The sequence below is a fragment of the Myotis yumanensis genome, unplaced genomic scaffold, assembly GCF_028538775.1.
Source record: "Myotis yumanensis isolate MYYU_CA2020_CCGP unplaced genomic scaffold, mMyoYum1.0.hap1 SCAF_11, whole genome shotgun sequence".
In the NCBI taxonomy this organism is placed as follows: Eukaryota; Metazoa; Chordata; class Mammalia; order Chiroptera; family Vespertilionidae; genus Myotis; species Myotis yumanensis.
Genome location: NW_027223762.1, coordinates 59,788,815 through 59,809,417, shown reverse-complemented (window position 1 = coordinate 59,809,417; position 20,603 = coordinate 59,788,815). Strand labels below are relative to the sequence as shown.

Sequence of the window (20,603 nt, the reverse complement as noted above, 5' to 3'; positions counted from 1 at the left end):
TTTAAAACTTGACCTAAATTCCTTAATCAATCAATCCTACTAATAAATGTAGTTACTTAAATCCCCTTAGACACTTTAAAATTCATATAAACTTAATTTTGCTTTTAAGCACTTTGAATGCCTGACTTCAGTAAGTTTTTCCAGTGATTCTAGTGAATCATTTAAACTAGTAGAATGAATCTCTAATGTTCTTCTGAATGTTACAAACTCTTTAAATACCCCAAACACACAGATTATCTTATGATGTCCTAAACAATATAAAAGTATTAATAATCTAATTCAATGTAGTCCATTATGACTACATAATTTTAAACTCCATTTTATTTTAAACTTTTCCAGGGATTAAAAAAAAATGTCAAAACAAAACAGAAACACGTATCCACCAAGAGAGCAGTTTTTCCACCTTAAGGAAGCTGGAATTGTGAATAGAGATTTCTGACCAGGTCACAGGACCTGGGCCTACACAGGCCAAGGACCTCCCACAATCCTGCCTCAGCCACCACGTTCACTCAGCAGTTTCTAGAGTTGCTGTCATAACAGCAAGCCCACCACCTTCAGGTTTAGGGTGGTTTCTCCTAGACCCAAGTGAGGCCACCATGTAATCCCTCCACTCGATTCAAAAGGACCAAAGCCTGCGTCTCCAGGGCAACTTCAGCAATGCTCTTCCTCTCCCTTCACTGAACCCTGCATTTCTCAGCAAACTTAAGGTATTTTTATTGCCCCTTCACTCTAATGTCTCAGAGCAAAGTAATGTTAGAGAAGTTAACGAACCACTGTGAACCTCAATTTTCTCCTGGTATATTGTGAGAATTAATCAGGAATAGTTTTCAGAGTGTGGACCACACTGCTTGGTACATGCAGAATACAAAATAAATTAAATTACCTCTTTTTAAGAATTGTAATTCTCAATTTAATCTTATCATTCCAATATTTAGACCTGATAGATCTAGATAATTGCAAGAAATCATTTTAAATACATTTTGAAAATTTCATTGTTACCTCAATATTTCTCATTATCAGTTTTTTTTAATTATATTCATAAAAACAGAAAGAAATAATGCCGTAAACAGTTTCAATTCTGTAAACACAGCTCATTGCAATGCAAGTACAGGTCTTGGAAAGCTTATAACATTGAGTATGCTTTACCTTTGGTAAATATCTCGCCTTTTACTGGTTTCTAGAGTTCCTTTCAATTGACTCTCAGAAAGCAAACTATCAACCTATAACAAAAAGAAATTTTAAAATATCATCTTCTTAAATACCATGTAACCTTAGGAAACAAAAGTTTAATCTTTTCGCCAATATTTTAGGATGAACACATACAACAAAGTGGAAAGCACTGTATAGTGAACTCCACCAGCTGGATTCCACCACTGACATTTTACTATACTTATTCTTATTTGACCCATCTATTCACCAGTCTCATTTATGAATTTCGAAGTAAACTGCAATCACCAATACATTTCCCCTTAAATAATGCACCATGGTATCACTAACTAGAGTTCAATAATTGGTGTAAAATGTACATACAATGAAATGCACAAATCTTTTTTTAAAAATATATTTTATTGATTTTTTTACAGAGAGAAAGGGAGAGGGATAGAGAGTTAGAAGCATCGATGAGAGAGAAACCTCGATTAGCTGCCTCCTGCACATCTCCCACTGGGGATGTGCCCGCAACCCAGGTACATGCCCTTGACCGGAATCGAACCTGGGACCTTTCAGGCCGACGCTCTATCCACTGAGCCAAACCAGTTAGAGCGAAATGCACAAATCTTATACATTTGTATACACCTGTGTAACCCAAACCCCATCAACGTACAGAAAACACCTTCACCCCAGGACGTGCCCAGGAAGTATGTGCTCTTTTGTGTAATCCTTCTACACAGCGTGTTTCTGAGATGCTGCCATGTTGTTTGTGGTGTGTATCATTAGTTTGTTCCTTCTTATTGCTGAGTAGTATGCACTGTCTGGATATATCACATGTTTGTTTATCCTCATTCTTACAGCTTACACCGTGACTTCGTGTTTTCCAAACACATGTAACTTTGCCAAAGTACCCACAAAAGAGCCACCTACTTCTGTTGGATTCTTTTCTATAAATGATGCGAAGACAAAGTGGGTGGAGAGAGAGAAGTTCACTAGCTTCTTCTCTACTCATGCTATTTTGCATCTTGTCTGAGGCATGAATGAGCTGCGCTCTTGTTCCCTGGACACCACGTGGGAAATCTGTTCCATTTTTTGCTTTAGGCGTCTGTTAGTAGAGACAGGGAAGAAGGAGCTCACACTATCCAAGAACCTTTCCCATTCAGGATACCAAAGGCTCCTGAGCTAATTCTTCTCCAGGCTGGACAATCCTTGTTAATAGTTTGTTTTGTTTTAATAACAATTTTTGTTATTCTCCCAAAATCGCACTGAATTATAATTAGATTCAGAATCATAATACATAGCTAGACAAAGCTCAGCTTAAGTTCATGCCTCATCAAGTTTTATTTTAATTTCTACCAGAAGAGTATTTTGTGTTTGTTGTACCACTACAATTCCAATAGGGTCAATTAAGAAATATTTATCCACCCTAGCGGGTTTGGCTCAGGGGATAGAGCGTCGGCCTGTGGACTGAAGGGTCCTGGGTTCGATTCCAGTCAAGGGCATATGCCCGGGTTATAGGCTTGAGCCCCAGTAGGGGGGTATGAAGGAGGCAGCCTATCAATGATTCAATCTCATCATTGATATTTCTATCTCTTATTCTCCCTCTCCCTTCCTCTCTATAAAAAATCAATAAAATATATTTTTAAAAAAGAAATATGTATCCATCAAATCTTTCCTACTTTTAAATGAGTGTCCAAAAGTAGATAAAACATGAACATTCAGTAAATCTCTTGTCTGCCATAGATAATAAAATAATTTTATTTAGTGGAAACAACACTTGCCAATAGATCAAATGAAAAATAAAAAGTAAAGTAGCAAAGTTAAATAGGAATTTAAGGAAATAATCCACATTTTATTTTTTAAGTAATATACATCTGGTATTCAAATCATAAAAATATCAAAATGTATGGAGAGAAACATAATCATCATCAGCATGCTACATAACCATCCTAGCATGTTTCTATCTTTGCTGCATATACAGGGTGTCCCAAAAAAATGTATACACACTTTAACAGCTGACAGCTCAGTTTTAAAAATAAAATGTATTTTAATAAACATTGCCTTTATAATTATTCAAAGTGTGTGTGTACATTTTTGGGATACCCTATATATTAAAAAATACTGTATATTCAAATTCATATATTTTTAAACTGACATTATATCACAAATAGTTTACCAATACATTAAAATCTCTCACAAAATTTTAATTATAGTATTATAGCCTATCCTAAGTTATATATCATTCCCCACTAGTGATCATTTAATTGTAGCCAGTAATACTGCGATGAACACTTTCACACATTAATATCTGACCCAATTTTGATTCCTATGTGTGGTAAATTCCTGGAAATGTAATCATCCAGCCCAGGAGATGAATATTTGCTACATCTTGTCAAATTGTCTCCAGAAAGGCTGCCCCCTATCCAGGGAGCAGTGTAAGCAGGGTGTTTCATCACACCACCTCCAGCACTGAATACTGTGATTTAAAAAGTGTCAAGCCCTCGCCAGTTTGGCTCAGTGGAAAGAGCATCGACCTGAGGACTGAAGGGTCCCGGTCCGATTCCAATCAAGGGCACTTGCCCAGGTTGCGGGCTCGATCCCCAGTAGGGGGCCTGCAGGAGGCAGCTGATCAATGATTCTCTCTCATCATTGATGTTTCTATCTCTACCTCTCCCTTCCTCTCTGAAATCAATAAAATATATATATTTTTAGCCGAAACCGGTTTGGCTCAGTGGATAGAGTGTCAGCCTGAGGACTGAAGGGTCCTGGGTTCGATTCCGGTCAAGGGCATGTACCTGGGTTGCGGGCACATCCCCAGTAGAAGATGTGCAGGAGGCAGCTGATCGATGTTTCTCTCTCATCGATGTTTCTAACTCTCTATATCTCTCCCTTCCTCTCTGTAAAAAATCAATGGAATATATTTGAAAAAAAAATGTTCAAGAGGACTCGCTGGTGTGGCTCAGTGATTGAGTGTGGAGCTATGAACCAGGTCGTCATGGTTGGATTCCAGGTCAGGATTATCAGCTTGATCCTCAGTGCAGGAGGCAGCCGATCAATGACTCTTTCTCATTATTGATGTTTCTATCTCTCTCTCCTTCTCCATTCCTCTATGCAATCAATAAAAAAATATTTTTAAAAACTAATGTTCGCCCTAACCGGTTTGGCTCAGTGGATAGAGCGTCGGCCTGCGGACTCAAGGGTTCTAGGTTCGATTCCAGTCAAGGGCATGTACCTTGGTTGCGGGCACATACCCAGTGGGAGGTTTGCAGGAAGCAGCTGATCGATGTTTCTAACTCTCTATCCCTCTCCCCTCCTCTCTGTAAAAAATCAATAAAAAATATATTTAAAAAATAAAAATAAAAAAAATAATGTTCAAGAGCCCTGACCAGTGTGGCTGTTACTTGAGCAGCCTGTGGACCAAAAGGTCGCAGGTTCAATTTCTGGTCATGGCACATGCTTAGGTTGTAGATGTGATCCTGGGTCAGGGTGCGCACTGGAGGCAACCAATCAATGATGGTTTTTTTCTTTCTTTTTTCCTTCTCTCTCTCTCCTCCACCTCACTCCCTCTCCCTGTCTAAAATCAATAAAAACACTTAAAAAATAAGTGTTCGAGATATCTTTCCTTTGCAACTACTTGTCTCTGAAGTTAACTTTTCTCATGTATATTAGTTACTTGTATTTCTTCTTTATTTTAAGTCGTTGCTCACTGACTAGTCCTATTTCGCTTAAGTTCACGGGAAGCAATAGCGGCTTCCATGGAGGAAGCGGGGGGGGGGCGGGGGGAAGAGACGGGGTGGGGGCGGGGAGTAGTGGCTGGAGCGGGGAGAATGGTGTTGGGCCCAGATGTGGTTGGTTGGCAATGGTCCCTGTTAAAAGGTTAGATCGGAGGTGAGGGGGTTAAGGGAGGTGTTAGGTTCGGGGACTGAAATGTTAGGGTGAGGGCGCGCAGTGAAAGGTCAACATTTCGGGAGTCCCCGGGGTCCGGTGGGGAGGATGAGGGTCAGACCCGGCTCCCAGGATTCGCCCGCTAGAGCCCGGGCCGCCCCACGACGCGGCCCCGTGACAGCCAGATGTACCTGCAGCTTCAGCTCGCGGCCCCGACGCCGCAGGGACTGCAGAGGGTCTCGCGGCCGCCGTGGCAGCATCTCTTCAGCTCGGCGCCGGCGCGCACCGGTCGCCAGGGAAACCGCCTGAGCGGCCCCGGCAGGTGACGTCACCGGATGACGCCATCACCGGGCGTCCACCTCGCAGCCGACCTCTGCAGGGGCTGGCGAAGACTGTAAAGTCAATGGTCATCTACCGCATACCCCCGCAGCTGCCCCGCAGGCCGGAGCCCTCAGCCCCCGCTCACGTGATCGCCTGCAACCGGCACCCAGAGGCCGGGGGGAGGGGGGAGGGGAGGGGAAGGGGGGCTCTCCACGGCGTCGGAAACTGCCTGTCCCATGACGGCGGTGTTGCCACGTGGCTGCGGGGCCTCGGTGTTATGCCCCTAGTTTTCTGATGCCAGTTTTGCTGAGCCATTCCTTTTTTTTTCTTTATTGATTAAGGTATTACATATGTGTCCTTAAGCCATCCTTAAGATACCATTGCAGTATCTTAAACCGCAAGGACAGCGTTCCTCTACGCCCTCATGGGATACACAGTTCTGCTGCATACTCTTCTTTCAAAAGGCAGTTTTTGGTTTTTTGCTATCTGGTGTATTGCTGAAGTTTCATTTCATTCTAGTTTCAGTTTTGTGAGGATGGTGATTCTGTCTGTTCTACAGCAAGCCTGTAAGCAAATAATTATCACCCCCATTTTGTAACCATGAACATATACCTCATTTTTTAATGTACTTTAACTCATACAGGACTAATACTAAACTTGGTCAGAATATAGAGTTAAAAAGAATACTAATATGAATTAAGTGATAGAAAAAAAAATATTTTAACCCACATAAAACTGTATTAACTTTAGGGAAAACTATAACATTAACTTGAGCTAATATAGGTTCCTACAATAAAAATATGAAAACTTATTATTATACCAACTGACTAAAATAAAAATGAAAATCAAATACACTAACAACAAAACTAATAAAAATGAAGTTATATACTAACAGTTTTCTTATGAGTACCGAGTACCCAGCAGGATTCAGCTGTTCCTGTCCCATGTGAACAAGAAATGGCCTGACCCCAAATCACCCAACCACAGGAATTTGGCTGATGCTGACCAGTTCCAGAATGTTGACAGTAAAGATCTATATCGGGACCCCCAAGAAGGCAGCCTGCCTATCAGCAGTTTCTCTGCATGTCCACCAGCCCCCTTCCTTCCACCCTGTAAGAACTGCTGGCTTCGCCAAGATGAGAAGATGGCTTTTAGGACCAGAGTCCACCATCTTCTCAGGTCACCCACACTTGAATAAACCACTTTCCTTCTCACAAATACCTGTCTCAGGAGTGTGGCTTTTGTTGAGGCAGGCAGTTGAACCCATGTTCGGTTTTAATTTTATATCTGTACTCTGAGATTGTAATAACATTTCCCCAAGTGGGACTGGATCCTATAAATCCAGTTCCCAAACTCCACTACAATGAGTAAGAAAAATGATGTGAGCTTACTTTTCAAATGATGAATCACACTAATATAGATGTTCTTCAGTACCACACACAATTTGATTCCACAGGCCCAACTGCCATGCTATTTATGTATGATTTTCATCTTCAAGTAAAATATAAAGAAAAGTGACAAGTGTCCACCTCACTGAATTTTCACACTGAAACACCCCCACGTAACATCACCTAGATTAGGATACGGAGCATTACCAATACCCTAGTAGTCTTCTCCTCCTAGGCCCCACCCACTTCCACTCCTTCAATGTCAAAAGTAAATACTAGTTACTAACAGCAAAAACTTGTTTTGCCTTTTTGAACTCTGTCCTGGCAGCTTTGTCTGGCTTTTATTCAACATGTTTGTGAGCACTTGTATGACTGTGTTGTTGTAGTTTGTTCATCTTGATATTTCATGTGTGATGTACTCAAGTCATTTCTTCTGCTATTGTAGACATGTGAAAAGTTTCCAGTTTATGGCTATTATAACTGGCTACTATTTACACATGTACACAGTGGGAACATAGGTGCACAATGCTGGGCCACAGGCCATATTTTATGTTCAGGTTTAGTAGATACTGCCTATTTTCTCAAAGTTGTACTGATAAATCAGTACTTCTAAGTGATCTTGTAAGTGTTAAGAGGGGAAAATGCACTAAAGACAATCTGTCATTTATGAAATCCTTATTTATTTTAAATATGTCTATAAATAAACTAGGCGCCCTAGCTGGTTTGGCTCAGTGGATAAAGCATCGGCCTAAAGGGTCCCGGGTTCAATTCCAGTCAAGGGCACATGCCTGGGTTTCAGGCTCAATCCCCAGAAGAGGGCGTGCAGGAGGCAGTTGATCAATGATTCTCTCTCATCATTGATGTTTCTTTCTCTCTTCCTCTCCCTTCCTCTCTGAAATCAATAAAAATAAAAAAAAAATTTTAAATTTTCAGGGAAAAATCCTATATCTGATTTAAAGAAATTTCCATATTTTAAATAAAAAAGTCATGGATATAGTTTAGCTTAACTCTACGTTGGGAAAAATAAACAAACTCCCAACATATGTGTAAACATGAGCAATGAGAAGAATGAAAACAGTTTATTACTCTTGTTCACCTCAGGTGACTTTGATTTTATACATTTTTGTACCATATTCAGAGTTACACACATTTATTCCTTGTGAGTCCTGGAACATCATCACCACCAAAATGGTGGGGTTGGGGGCAGGGGAGAGAAGGTATATTTTGATGAGTGAACAATGTCATTTCCAGGGCACATGACTGGCATCATAACCCATCTCCCAACTTCCCATTGCCCATTTTAGCTAACATGGGACAAGTAACATGTCCACATGAGATAACGTTTTTAGGGGGAAACATTTTAAGTAGGGCAAAGGGTAGAGGGCTAGAGAAATGGCCACAGAGGCAATGTCAAGGGGAATTGCCCACCACAGAGCTGGGCACACAGCCACGGTGTAGAAAGGCAGTAAGCAGAAAACAAAGGAATGACTAGGAGGGGCATGGGGTGGCTAAAAACCACAGAAGCACCTGCCTAGATAGGACTTGGGGGATGAGCAGCACATCCCCAGAGGGACAGGGATGACAGAACACTGAGGTGAGACAGCAGAGGGAGATGAGTGGGCCACGGGGCTACACATAAGTAATGGGAAAGGAAAGGAAGCACCATTGGGACGATCAGGTCCACAAGTAACACGGCACATGAACAGGCCCAAACAGGCAGAACTGGCCATAGTCCAGACCAGCCGTGGGCAAACTACGGCCCGCTTGAAATGAATAAAACTAAAAAAAAAAAAAAAAAAAAGACCGTACTCTTTTATGTAATGATGTTTACTTTGAATTTATATTAGTTCACACAAACACTCCATCCATGCTTTTGTTCCAGCCCTCCGGTCCAGTTTAAGAACCCATTGTGGCCCTCGAGTCAAAAAGTTTGCCCACCCCTGGTCCAGACACTTAACTAGGCACAAATCAACAGTCTGGGAGCACCTTAAGAAACCTATCTTGTCTTAAAGAGCCTCAACTCCTGGAGCCCCAATGAGTAATGGGGACTAGGATACTTCAACAAACTGCCGCCCGGATGGGATGTGTAAGGACAAAAAAAAAAGGCCTTTCTTTTTGTTTGCTGTAGCCTTCCACAATTTATGAGAAGCCCCTGGTAATTAAACCCCAAGATTGTTAGCTCCTCTGATTCAAACAGGCTCTCTGTTCAAACTACAGGGCAAGATAAGTTACTTTCAAGGGTACATTCTTGCATTCCCCTTCTCCCTGCTATGTTTTCAACTCAGGGATAATTTGCACCAGAAAGTCTCTAGTTAATAGGAAAGTTCCCATCCCCCTCTTCCAACAAGCCTTCTTTGAACTCTTCATAACTTTTACTCTAAGCATGTTGTGCAGGCTTGGGAAAAATACTAAGACACTTCCCTAGGACATCTGCAGCCATTACCCTTTAAAAGAGCAGGCTGCTGTTTATCACCTGCCCTTGTATTGATTAGGAATGCACTTGCCTTTTCCCTTCGGGGAAAGTAAAAATAAACTTTCTCACTGCATCTATCTCTTCTTTTAGTTGTGAATTCTTTCACAGCCCGAGTCACCAGCCAAAAAACCCTAATAGGATGGAACTCTAAGAACCAGCATTTCAGTCCTCAAATACTGCATTCACAGAATGAACACAAGGTTGGCAGTAAGGCATAATGACCCCAGTAAAATGAGGAGGAGAAAGCTTTCTGTGGAAACAACTTTCTGAATTTTTTTGTTAACATGGAGATGTCATTAAATTTGCTAAGACAAAAAAAATTAATCTTTACAGGAAATGAGCTAAATGTTCTAAAAAACACCTCTTGCAAATTCACAATAACCAGGGACTTGGTCTCTCGCTCTTGATTTTTAGATATAGTGGAGATTCATTGAGAGGCGCCAATATAATCAGGTCAGAAAGGTCAGAAAAAAAACAAACGGCACCAGAGCGTTACCAGAGCGTTACATTTAACGGCACCAGGGCAATCAGGAAGGTCAGAAGGGGGAGATGAAACAATCAGCTTTTATGGGAGACAGCTGCAGCCAGGGAGGTTACGGGAGATGGCCGCAGCCCGGGAGTAAACTGAAAAACAAACAACTTGATAAGAAACCAGACAGGCATTAATTCACAACGGCACCAGATTCCCAGAAGAATGACCCCATTTGCTCCCCCCGTTTGCTAGAGGAGTATATAACCTGTGCTTAAACTCTGAATCGGGGCTGACAGCCGCTGCTCTGCTGCGTTCAGAGTAAGCTGTAAGCCCCAACATGTTGGTAGCTAAATAAACCCTTTGCCTTTTGCATGAGAAGCGTCTCTTGGTTCTTTGTGACAGCGGCTTGTGTCCCGGGCTTTACATTTTGGAGGTCCCACCGAGATATTTGTTGCAGCCGCCTCTGGGTTCCAACAGACGCTTCTTGGGGTAAGTGACGGCGCCTTTCAGAATAGCGATCGCTTAGATATTGAGAGCTCGAATTTTGTCAGAGCCGGCAAATCTGTTCGGTCAGTGCTAGCAAATCTGTTCGGTCTGGTGGCTGTAGGGGAGGGGCGTGAGCCTCCCCCGACTGCGGCAGACAGACGTGTCGGGAGGTCGCAGGCCACATCCCCGGGGGACGCCCTGGTGGAGTCTGGAGAGGACCAGGGACGCCTGGATTCCTCTCGTCTGTTTCTGTAATTCTGTTGCCAGCTGGGTCAATTGGCTTTGAAAAACCTTCTTTTTTGGATCCTTCGATTTTTGTCTCAATGCGTTGTGTCTGTTCTGGTTATTTGTTCTTTGTTGTCTGTCATTAGTCTGTGTTTTCTGTTTGTCATGGGCCAGAGTGCTTCTACTCCTTTGTCTCTGACCCTGGACCGCTGGTCAGAAGTCAAGGGACGAGCTCAAAATCTATCCCTTATCATCAGAAAGAGTAAATGGCAGACTTTCTGCTCGTCCGAGTGGCCCGCCTTTAATGTCGGATGGCCCCCGGAGGGGTCTTTCCATCTGCCTCTCATCAGGGAAGTGAGGAATCTGGTTTTTCAGCCTGGCCAACACGGACACCCGGACCAGGAGCCTTACATTTTAGTCTGGCAAGACTTATGTGAGAACCCCCCGGCGTGGGTCAAGCCCTTCTTACCCCCTGGTTCTCTCCCTAGGTCCTCGGTCTCTGCTTCTGAGCCGGCAATCCTCCCTGTGAAGCCGGCTCACCCCTCTCCTCCACCCTCTGCTCCCTCCCCTCCACCCTCTGCTCCTCCTGGACTCAGACTGCTCCTTTGGGTATTGTGATTGATCAGTTCAAGGAGATTGTGGGAGGCTTTAGAGCTCCCTCAGAAATTGAAAAATTGTTAAAAATTGAATGGATTGTTTAAACTCCGAATGAATGTCTGGTGAAAGTATATAAGTGTAAAGACGGGGGGGAGGGGGGGGGGCAAGCGTGCGGGAGCGCGGTGCGCGGTGACCGCCCTCAGCGGCGGCCCTGGGGGCCCGGGCCGGGCGCGGACTCGTTCGCGGAGCCTGGCGGCGGCGGCGGCGGCGGCAGCGGCCGGCGGTGGCCGGCGTTGGCCGGCGTTGGCCCTGGGTTTGTGTCGAGCGAGTGGAGCTGGGCAGAGCACAGGGGAGCAAGGCCGGCGAGTCGCTTGCGGGAGGCCGGAGCGGCGAGGCCCCCGGCGGCGTCGGGTCCGGGGGAAGGTCTGGGAAAGGTCCCGCGCGGAGCCCACGGGCCGGACACCTGGGGGCGGCGCGGCTACTCTGGACGAGAGCAGGGCTCTTTCCATGGAGATCGCGCCAGCTAGATGACAAAAAGTCCTTCTTGTAATTGAAAAATTTTAAAATATATCTGGTATTTCTGTTCACATGTAAAGAGAAAAGCTGGTTTAAAACTAATGCACGCAATTGTCCTATTGTTGGACATTTAGATAGAGTTTTGAACTAAAGTCTCTTCACACATGTACAGAATAAAACCCAAGACTGATTATTTCCTAAAGAAAATGGCTAATTTTACCCAGGGAAGCAATGCAGGCTTGTTCTAGCAACAAGCCTCCAAAAGAAAATTCAATGAGATTGCCTCTGTTACAAAATTTGCCAAAGTAAATGCCTTAATAATAATAATTGGATTTGAATCTCAAGAAATTATGTAGCTACAAATTTGCCTCTTGACTTTCCCCAGAGAAAAACGGTGGTTTTAAAATCATGGGCTGGGCCAGGCCTGTTTGCCAGCCTCAGGTGTGGTTTTCCATAGCTGCTGGGAACTTGAGACCTTAAAGTTTACTAAGTCAAACAATAAAAAAAAAAAAAATGTTCATCTAGGTATTTTGAAGAGACATAATATACAATATTAATCTAAATGTGCCTCATACAAAATCTAGAGGGTAGAATTGAATCTATTGGTTAATTGTGTCTTGCATTTTTGAAGTTTACAAGAAATCGCTAACCACAGAGAGACAGACAGCTATCCCAAGATGACGTCAACAAGGCCTGTATACTCACAAACTGATAATTGCTAGCTATGGTGATTCAAAGTTTTAATGGAGAATGTTATCTATCTTTATTGTTTAAATATATGTCTTTGTTGTTTAAAATTGTTTAGCTAATGAAATTTTTGTTTATGTCTCTAAAAAAAAAAATGATAAATATATTGCTAATCTAAGGAATGTTAATTACTTACATATCACCTTAAAAATTAATTAAAGCTCAGAGTTCTAACTAACTAAAATGTACAGCTTTGGTGTGATGGAGGAAGGTAAAAAAATACTTAATGGAAGGTCTGAGGCATGGTTATACATTTTTGAAGAACATAGAAAAAAGGTTTGAAGACTAACCTAAAAGAATGAAATTTGTAAAAATTGTATATATAATAAAAAGAAAAAAATAAATGTTAAAAGAAAATTGAATACATAATAAACCAGCAAGCTGGGACAAGTAGAATAGGAAAACTAAGCAAAAATCCTGTCTTCCCTAAACCAAAGACATTTGGAGTAAATGCTTTGCATTTGCCTCCCTAAACAAAGGTTAAATCGTTTATATCAATCTGATTAGTATCATTTGTTGTCCACACCCAGGGACAAATAAAGTTAAAAAAAAATAAACCTTATTTTGATTAATTCTTTCATTCAGAAGAAGCTAACCCGGTCCCTCCCTACAACATGAATGATAAAATATATATTAAAAAAATTTTTAAATTGCTCAAAACTCGCTGCCTTGGGTCCAGTTCTGCATGTATAAAAAGGGACAAAGTAAGGTTTAGTAGCAGAAGTGGAGAGGCAGGCAGGGCAGGAGCAGGCCAGAAGAAACTGGCAAGGCCATCCAAACCACCCAGCCGCTATTGGCCAGAGCCGCCTGAGGCAGACCTCCTCGGACTGGCAACAGCTGACTCTGACTAGAACAGGCTGGGCTCTTTCCAACTGGGCCCCCATGAACCGATGGTCGAAATGAAAATCGGGGGCCAGACTGTGAACTTTATGGTTGGTACAGCAGCAGAGCACTCGGTAGTTACTCAGAAGGTAGCTCCCCTCTCAGGACAGGAAGTCACCATTATTGGAGCTACCGGGACCACAGCTGCAGACTGTTCTGCCGCCCCCGCCGATGTCAGTTAGGCGGCCATCAGGTGGTTCATGAATTCCTATATTTGCCAAATTGCCTGGTCCCTCTAATGGGCAAAGACCTTTTAGCCAAAATGAAAGCAGAAACCACTTTTGCCCCAGATGGCTCAGCACAGCCCTGCCTAGGTAAAAAGACCTCTTCAAAGATCCTACCCTTAGCAGTGCCGAGGGAGGAAGAATAGAGACTTTATACCCCCCCCCCAGCCAAAGGCCCCCACATCTATTCCTGTCAGGCCCCCATCAGGGGACTTGGATGATGTTCCTATTATCTACTCAAGAGCCCAAGACTGTAAAGATACTTATTCACTAAAAAGGTGTAAGTATATTTATAAACACTTCTATCTATTTGTTTACTAGGAACTTTGATTTTCTATGTGATATTCTATGCTGGGTTGGAATTTTGGAATTCTAGTCTGATTGGGACATTTAAAGATAGAGCTCACAGTTCCTCAAGGCAGAAACTTAATGGACCTTTCCCCCTGCCTGTGAAGGAAGACAATGGGCCTTGAAATCTATAAAAATAAACAAGAATGAAACTAATCAGACCTCACCCCCTATCATTCCTGACTTTCTTGCTGCAAGAATTGTCTCTTTTCTTAAAAGGGCTCCAGAGGGCGCACGAGGACATTTGGCTGCGCCTTGGCGCCACCCAGGCAAAAGGCACCTCCTGGAACCTCAATGGAAAGGTCCCTACACCCAACTCCTGGTGCTGACGACCCCCACCGCTCTCAAGATAGACGGCGTCATGACCTAAGTCCATCACACCCACGTCCAATCAGCGGACCCATCCATGATCCGGAAGGACTTCGTCAAGCTACAGCGTGCTCGACCTGCCTGATGCTGGTAACATTGAATAGACTTAAATAATGCCTGCATCTTCATGGACATGGCTCCAAAGAAACAAAGACAATTTATAGAATCACATGTTTAATAGCAGAAAATGTGGCTGCCTAAAGCGGCCATGATGCCTATATTATGTTTCATTATATTAATATATCACATTAACCTTTAATTCTCTTGCAAGTTTGAATATATGTTGACTATCCTAAAAGGGTACTATATGGAATGAACCCCAAAAAGTAAAGGGTGCCTAGCTACCAAGAGGGCAGGTGCCCACCTGGGCAGGGAACAGTGCCCATCAGGTTTTGGTCTCTATTAAGAGACAGCTAACAATTGGCAGCCTGTGTACTGCTTGCAGGCCTTTATGACCATGCATAGTTATACATAAAAAAAAATTTTTAAAAATCAAAAAATCTTAAAATAGATCAATATGTCTTTCTTCTTATGTAATTCCTCCGAAATTTGACAATGCTAACATAGCAATACATTTCTTTACATAGATTCAATAAGACCAGTTCCTAATAATGGTTTTATTAACAAAAAACTTTGACTGGAATATCATGTTTTAAAGAGCCCTATCTGAACTCTAAAGACTTGAAGCCAATAAAAATGCCACGAAGGAAGCCTAATATTCTACTTAAAAGCCCTGAAGATGGCTAGCGCTGGAGTGTCAGGCCGATGCCCTACCATCACTAGCGGTTGGTAAGAATAAAAGAGAAGCAGTAGGGATACCTCTACATTCCTGCGGAACCCCCGTACACTCTAGGCCGCAACAAGTAGGAGGGCTACTAAGATGGGCTTAAAGCCTGAAGCATAGACTCAGGTGGAATTGCTACAGGTGAAGAATTCACCTAACTCAGCAGATACTGCAGGCGGGCCTGATGGCAACTGAATGGCATGGCTTCCTGGCCCTACGGGGCACATTAAAATTCAACCATAAAATTCCAACAAAGGTAGTCAGTTACCATTCTTGTGTTTATGCAAACATCAGGACAGTAGATAAATTAATCTTAATTTAGCTTTTTAATAGCCATAATAAAATTTTTAAAAAAATGCTGTTTTTATGCCGATCATACAGGGGTAGTAGAGAAGTCCATGACCAAACTTCGGCAGCGGCTGGCCAAGCGACAGAAGAAAAGGGAGGCGCAGAAAAGTTGGTTTAAATCTTGGTTTACACAATCGCCATGGTTAACAACCCTGTTGTCAGCAATCACAAGACCGCTCATAATCCTACTGTTAATCCTCTCTATAAAACCCTGCATCATAAATAAAATTATAAAATTCATACAACAAAGGGTAGAAGACATTAAACTCCTTATCATCAGGCAACAGTACTCAGCCTTAGCTGAGCCTAAGGGTCTCTAAGATTAGAAACCATCCACAGAAAAAGGGGGGAATGAGAGGCGCCAATATAATCAGGTCAGAAAGGTCAGAAAAAAAACAAACGGCACCAGAGCATTACCAGAGCGTTACATTTAACGACACCAGGGCAATCAGGAAGGTCAGAAGGGGGAGATGAAACAATCAACTTTTATGGGAGACAGCTGCAGCCAGGGAGGTTACGGGAGATGGCCGCAGCCCGGAAGTAAACTGAAAAACAAACAACTTGATAAAAAACCAGACAGGCATTAATTCACAACGGCACCAGATTCCCAAAAGAATGACCCCATTTACTCCCCCGGTTTGCTAGAGGAGTATATAACCTATGCTTAAACTCTAAATCGGGGCTGACAGCCGCTGCTCTGCTGCGTTCAAAGTAAGCTGTAAGCCCCAACATGTTGGTAGCTAAATAAACCCTTTGCCTTTTGCATGAGAAGCGTCTCTTGGTTCTTTGTGACAGCAGCTTGCATCCTGGGCTTTACATCATCACTAAGCTCTATTCAAGAGGGTTTCTCCTTCGCATGCATATTCCATAATATTCCTGGGAGCACAAACATCTCATTGTTTTTCAGGCCTGAACTGTTGTCCCTGCTAATAAGGAGATACCTGAGGTAAATTCTTCAAGCAGCATTGAAATTACTGGCTCCAAGAGCTGCTAGAGATTTTCAGGATGTGTCCACATAGAAGAGGAGGCAAGGGGAACCTGGTGCTTTCAAGTTGGCCCTTCTGCCTTACTCCCTCCTGTATTCAAGCCCCTTAGAGTCTGGTTTCCAGGGGGTCATTGATCATTTATTGAGTCATTTTCAGTTCACTTCTCACAGTGATATGAAGTTATCTGTTGCCATTTAGACTGATTAGGCAGGTCCCTGAGCAACAAACCTACCATTAATTAGAGCCTTAGGCCTTAGATCTCTTAGCTGTTTGTCACCTATAAACTACTGCTCTGGCATTTCCAAGGAGCCCTCATTGTAAGAAGTTTCTTTTTTTTTTTTTAAATATATTTTATTGATTTTTTTACAGAAAGGAAGGGAGAGAGATAGAGAGTTAGAAACATCGATGAGAGAGAAACATCGACCAGCTGCCTCCTGCACATCTCCCACTGGGGATGTGCCCGCAACCCAGGTACATGCCCTTGAACGGAATCGAACCTGGGACCCTTCAGTCCGCAGGCTGACGCTCTATCCACTGAGCCAAACCGGTTTTGGCGTAAGAAGTTTTCAATAGTGCCACACCCCTCCTGAGCAGGGATTTTCATGTCAATATGCCCACGGAAACCCTAGTGAGTGTTGAAAATAAGACCCAGCCCAGCCATTGAGGCGCAGTGGTTGAGCATCCTCTTGACCTATGAACCAGGAGGTCATGGTTCAATTCCCGGTCAGGGCTCATGCCCAGATTGCAGCTCAGTCCTCAGTATGGGGTGTGCAGAAAGCAGTTAATCAATGATTCTCTCTCATCACTGATATTTCTATCGCTCTCTCCCTTTCCCTTCCTCTTTGAAATCAATAAAAATATATATTAAAATTTAAAAAAAGAGTCCTAACTGGTTTGGCTCAGGGGATAGAGCGTCAGCCTGCAGACTGACAGGTCCCGGGTTCAATTCTGATCAAGGACACATGCCTGGGTTTCAGGCTCGATCCCCAGTGGGGGGTGTGCAGGAGGTAGCCAATCAATGATTCTCTCTCATTAATGTTTCTATTTCTCCCCCCACTCTTCCTCTCTGAAATCAATAAAAAAAAAATTTTTTTAAAGAAAAAGGAAAGAAGATCCATCTTCTCTTCATGGAAATGAGCTAGAGTCAGGGTAAGAGATGCTAATTAAGATCATTCCCAAATATGGTAAAACATAGACCTCATTCTCCTCTTCTTTAGTGTCAACTTGATAGGTACCATTGCCCTATTCCTCAAAAGATTTATTTTTGAAGGTATTCCTTGAGCTTCTAGAAAATCAGATACACTTATCAGAGAATTTGTAATATGCCCTCACTTACCCCTGACTTCAGCTTTCTTGGTCTTCCTTACCCTATTCTGATCTATTTCATCCCATAATGCCAGGGTCCAGCCCCAGCGGTCCAGGGGTTCCCAAAGGTGTGGACGGAGTCAGTGAAGAATGTTTTACACGGAGACAGCGTTCAGAACTCTCAAGCTCTCTTTAGTCTCCGTGGATCTTCCTGTGCCTGGCTGAGGCCACAGAGAAAGATCCTGAGGCAAGCTGAGCCTTTATTTTTATAGTCAGAGGTAAACAAGGTAGTGGTTACCAAAGTTACACTGTTCTTGTGAGTTTCACTTGTTTACACTATTCTTGTGAGTTTCACTTGTTTTTGTTCTTGTTGCACTTCCCTCAGCCCTAGGGAGCCTCACAAGGTCAAGCCTAATTATGCTTAAGAGGACTGTGCCCTCTAAGCTGGGACTTGTTTGTGACTTTGCCAACAGGTCAGTCCGAGGCTTAACCCTATAGCCGCTCCCCACACCATAACACTGAACACCTTCTGAACTATAATTTACCTATTTATCTTTATTATCAAACTCCCTCCACTGGAATGTAAACTGCATGAGGATAGGGATTTTAGTCTTTTGTGTCAACTGCTGTAGTAGATACTCAGTAAATATTATTTGGATAAATTTAAGATCCTAAAGGGCAATCTATAATAATAAAAGGGTAATATGCTAATTAGACCAGATGTCTTCCAGATGTCATTCCAGACGTCCTTCCTGACGAAGCTGGGGCCAGGGTGGGGAAAGCCAGCCTGGGTCCCGGGTGCCTGTGGGTGGCCCAGGGGAAGCCAGCCCAGTTCCCGGGTGCCTGTGGGCAGCCAGCCCGGGTCCCGGGTACCAGAGGGAAGCTGGTGCCGGCAGACAGGGGAAAGAAGGCCTACTCTTGCACGAATTTTCGTGCATCGGGCCTCTAGTAATAATAATAACCTCAGTTATTTTTTAAAATACATTATTAATGATTTCAGAGAACGGAGATGGAGATATATAAACATCAATGATGAGAGAGAATCATTGATCGGCTGCTTCCTGCACACCCCACACTGGGGATCAAGCCCACAACTGGGCATGTGCACTGAATAGAAATTAAACCATGACCTCCTGGTTCATAGGTCGACACTAACTACTGAACCACACTGGCTGGGCTAACCTCAGTTATTTTTATACAGCCTCTTCTTTCCTGATCAGGTCTAGTAAACAACTGACCAAAAGGACTCACAACGGTGCCCAGGCCAATTCTGCTTTGCAGTTGTACCAAGGAACTAGCATAGGTTCCTTAAGAAACAAGGTAGCCGCTCTAAGACACTAACATATCGTTTGAAAATCCAGGTCTCTTGATGCAGTGAACCGCATGGCCAATAAGTTACTTCTTCTACTTTTAATAAAAAGTTCAAAGGTGTTTGACATTTTATTTTAAAAATAAAATTGGTGCATAAGTGCAAGGAGAAATCATTTCTGTCCAGTGCTCTATATCCATCTTCAACAAGCTATTGGAAACAGAAAAGAGGGGAAAAAATAAGAAATACATAATCATTAACTTCAATTTATCCTATTGTAGAGCTAAACCATGAACTACAAAATCTGGTGTTACAGGTAAGAAAACAGACCCTGGGCGCCTGCACAGCTCGGGTGAAAAAGCCAGGACTAGATGCAAGGCTCTGGACTTCAGGCAAAGCCTTTCCCTTTCCATGTTGCCAGGCTGCCAACAACCAGGGACTCAGACTGGAGAGTACAACACACGAATGCAGGACTACGGTGCTACGTGACAAGTAATTCCCAGTAAACACAGGCAATGAACTGGGACACCAGTGCAAGTTACTGGGGAAAACAAAGCTTCCTCCTCTTGGTGTCTGTGGGAGCAAGCCACCTGCTGTGAGCGGCGGCTCCCCTTAGACTTAGACTTACAGCCACTGTAAGCACTGCTCACCGACACTGCAGAGGAGCCTAGCTGGCAGGTGGGGTGTGAGGGCGCCTGGCTCAGGCGGGCCCCCCACCCCTCACCCCACGGGCGTGGGCAAGGCGAGGGGGCGCGCGGGAGCGGCGGGGCCCAGGTCCGCGCTCAGGCCAGGTCCAGTTTCTTCTGCGCCGCCGCCAGCTGGTCCTGCAGCCTCCGCTTCCTCCAGTCCAGGTAGCGCCTCCGCAGCCGGTTCGCCTGCCAGCCCACGAGCACCCCGGAGGCGAAGGCTAGCAGCACCGCCAGCTGCAGCTGCCTCTCGGATACGTCCGCCATCCCGCCGCCGGCGCGCGGAAGGGCCTCCGGGGGGACCGGGCCCAAGGCGCGCGTTCAAGGAGCAGAGGAGGCGAGCCCGGCGCCGCCTGCTGCACGGTGGCGGACCTGCAGCGCCTGCACCGGGAGCGTGGGAGGGCTCTGACTTGCTGGGATGTCAAGGGTCACCTTTACATAAAACTCGTGACCAGATTGCAGACTCTCCTGTGGGCGGGATGAACTAAGCAAGCATGTTGGAGAAGCTCCAATAGCAAAGCACTGATGTGGCCTCTAGGAACAGTGGCCACCCAGCCAGCAGCCAGCCAAAAGCGAGAGCCTCCATCCTGCAACTGTCGTGAGAATGGAGCCCGCCTGAGCCATCCGCCTCCCATGGCCTGGAGTGAGGTGTAGGTTCTTGACTTCGTGCTGGGAAGATTTTACAATACGCGTCCAGGTGATTTTGAGAGAACGTTTACTAAAGCTGGGACAGTGAAATAAAGGAAGGGCTTAGCATAGAAGCAGCAGCAGGAGAGCCGAGGAGGGGCTGCCTTGGCCCTGTAGAAATTTTATAGGAAAGAAGTGAGCCACGCTGGGTTGCCAGGACTCACTGCGAAGTAAAAGTCACAATGACAGAAGGGAGCCAAGGTGAGGCTGCTGTTAGCTCACTGAAAAGTGAGAGAACGGGCAGCCTTGAAGGCAGGTTCCAGTGCTAGCCCCGGAGGAGCTACTGCTGCCCACTGCTCCCCTGGTTGCAAGTCCAGTGGGACCTTCAGGGTTTAGGGGAAAGAGAGCAAAAGTACATGCCCCAGAACAGGAGGGGTGTGGGCGTAGTCCAAGGAGAGCACACGCTGGGTCCTTTG

General features: G+C 44.2%; 2 protein-coding genes across 2 annotated transcripts in view; both read right to left on the bottom strand.

Moving 5' to 3' along the window:
- The window catches only part of LOC139020116 (nephrocystin-1-like), a 94,046-nt gene extending 88,739 nt beyond the window's left edge, over nucleotides 1–5,307 (bottom strand). The window contains exons 1-2 of the mRNA XM_070429739.1: nucleotides 5,226–5,307; nucleotides 1,147–1,220 (exon numbers count right to left, since the gene is read on the bottom strand). Of these exons, the coding sequence (XP_070285840.1) occupies nucleotides 1,147–1,220; nucleotides 5,226–5,294 (143 nt within the window). The 5' untranslated portion in view covers nucleotides 5,295–5,307. The remainder of the gene's footprint in view (nucleotides 1–1,146; nucleotides 1,221–5,225) is intronic.
- A 13,625-nt stretch (nucleotides 5,308–18,932) lies between these two features.
- Nucleotides 18,933–19,775, bottom strand: LOC139019519 (mitoregulin-like). The gene is made up of 2 exons (XM_070428529.1): nucleotides 19,465–19,775; nucleotides 18,933–19,024 (listed from the first exon to the last, which is right to left on the bottom strand). The coding sequence occupies exon 1, from the start codon at nucleotides 19,765–19,767 to the stop codon at nucleotides 19,597–19,599; it is 171 nt and encodes a 56-aa protein (XP_070284630.1). The 5' UTR covers nucleotides 19,768–19,775; the 3' UTR covers nucleotides 18,933–19,024; nucleotides 19,465–19,596.
- Between the last annotated feature and the right edge of the window lie 828 nt (nucleotides 19,776–20,603).

Coding starts and splice junctions, on each gene's coding strand:
- LOC139019519 (XM_070428529.1), bottom strand. CDS start 19,767: ATGGCGGACGTATCCGAGAGGCAGCTGCAGCTGGCGGTGCTGCTAGCC.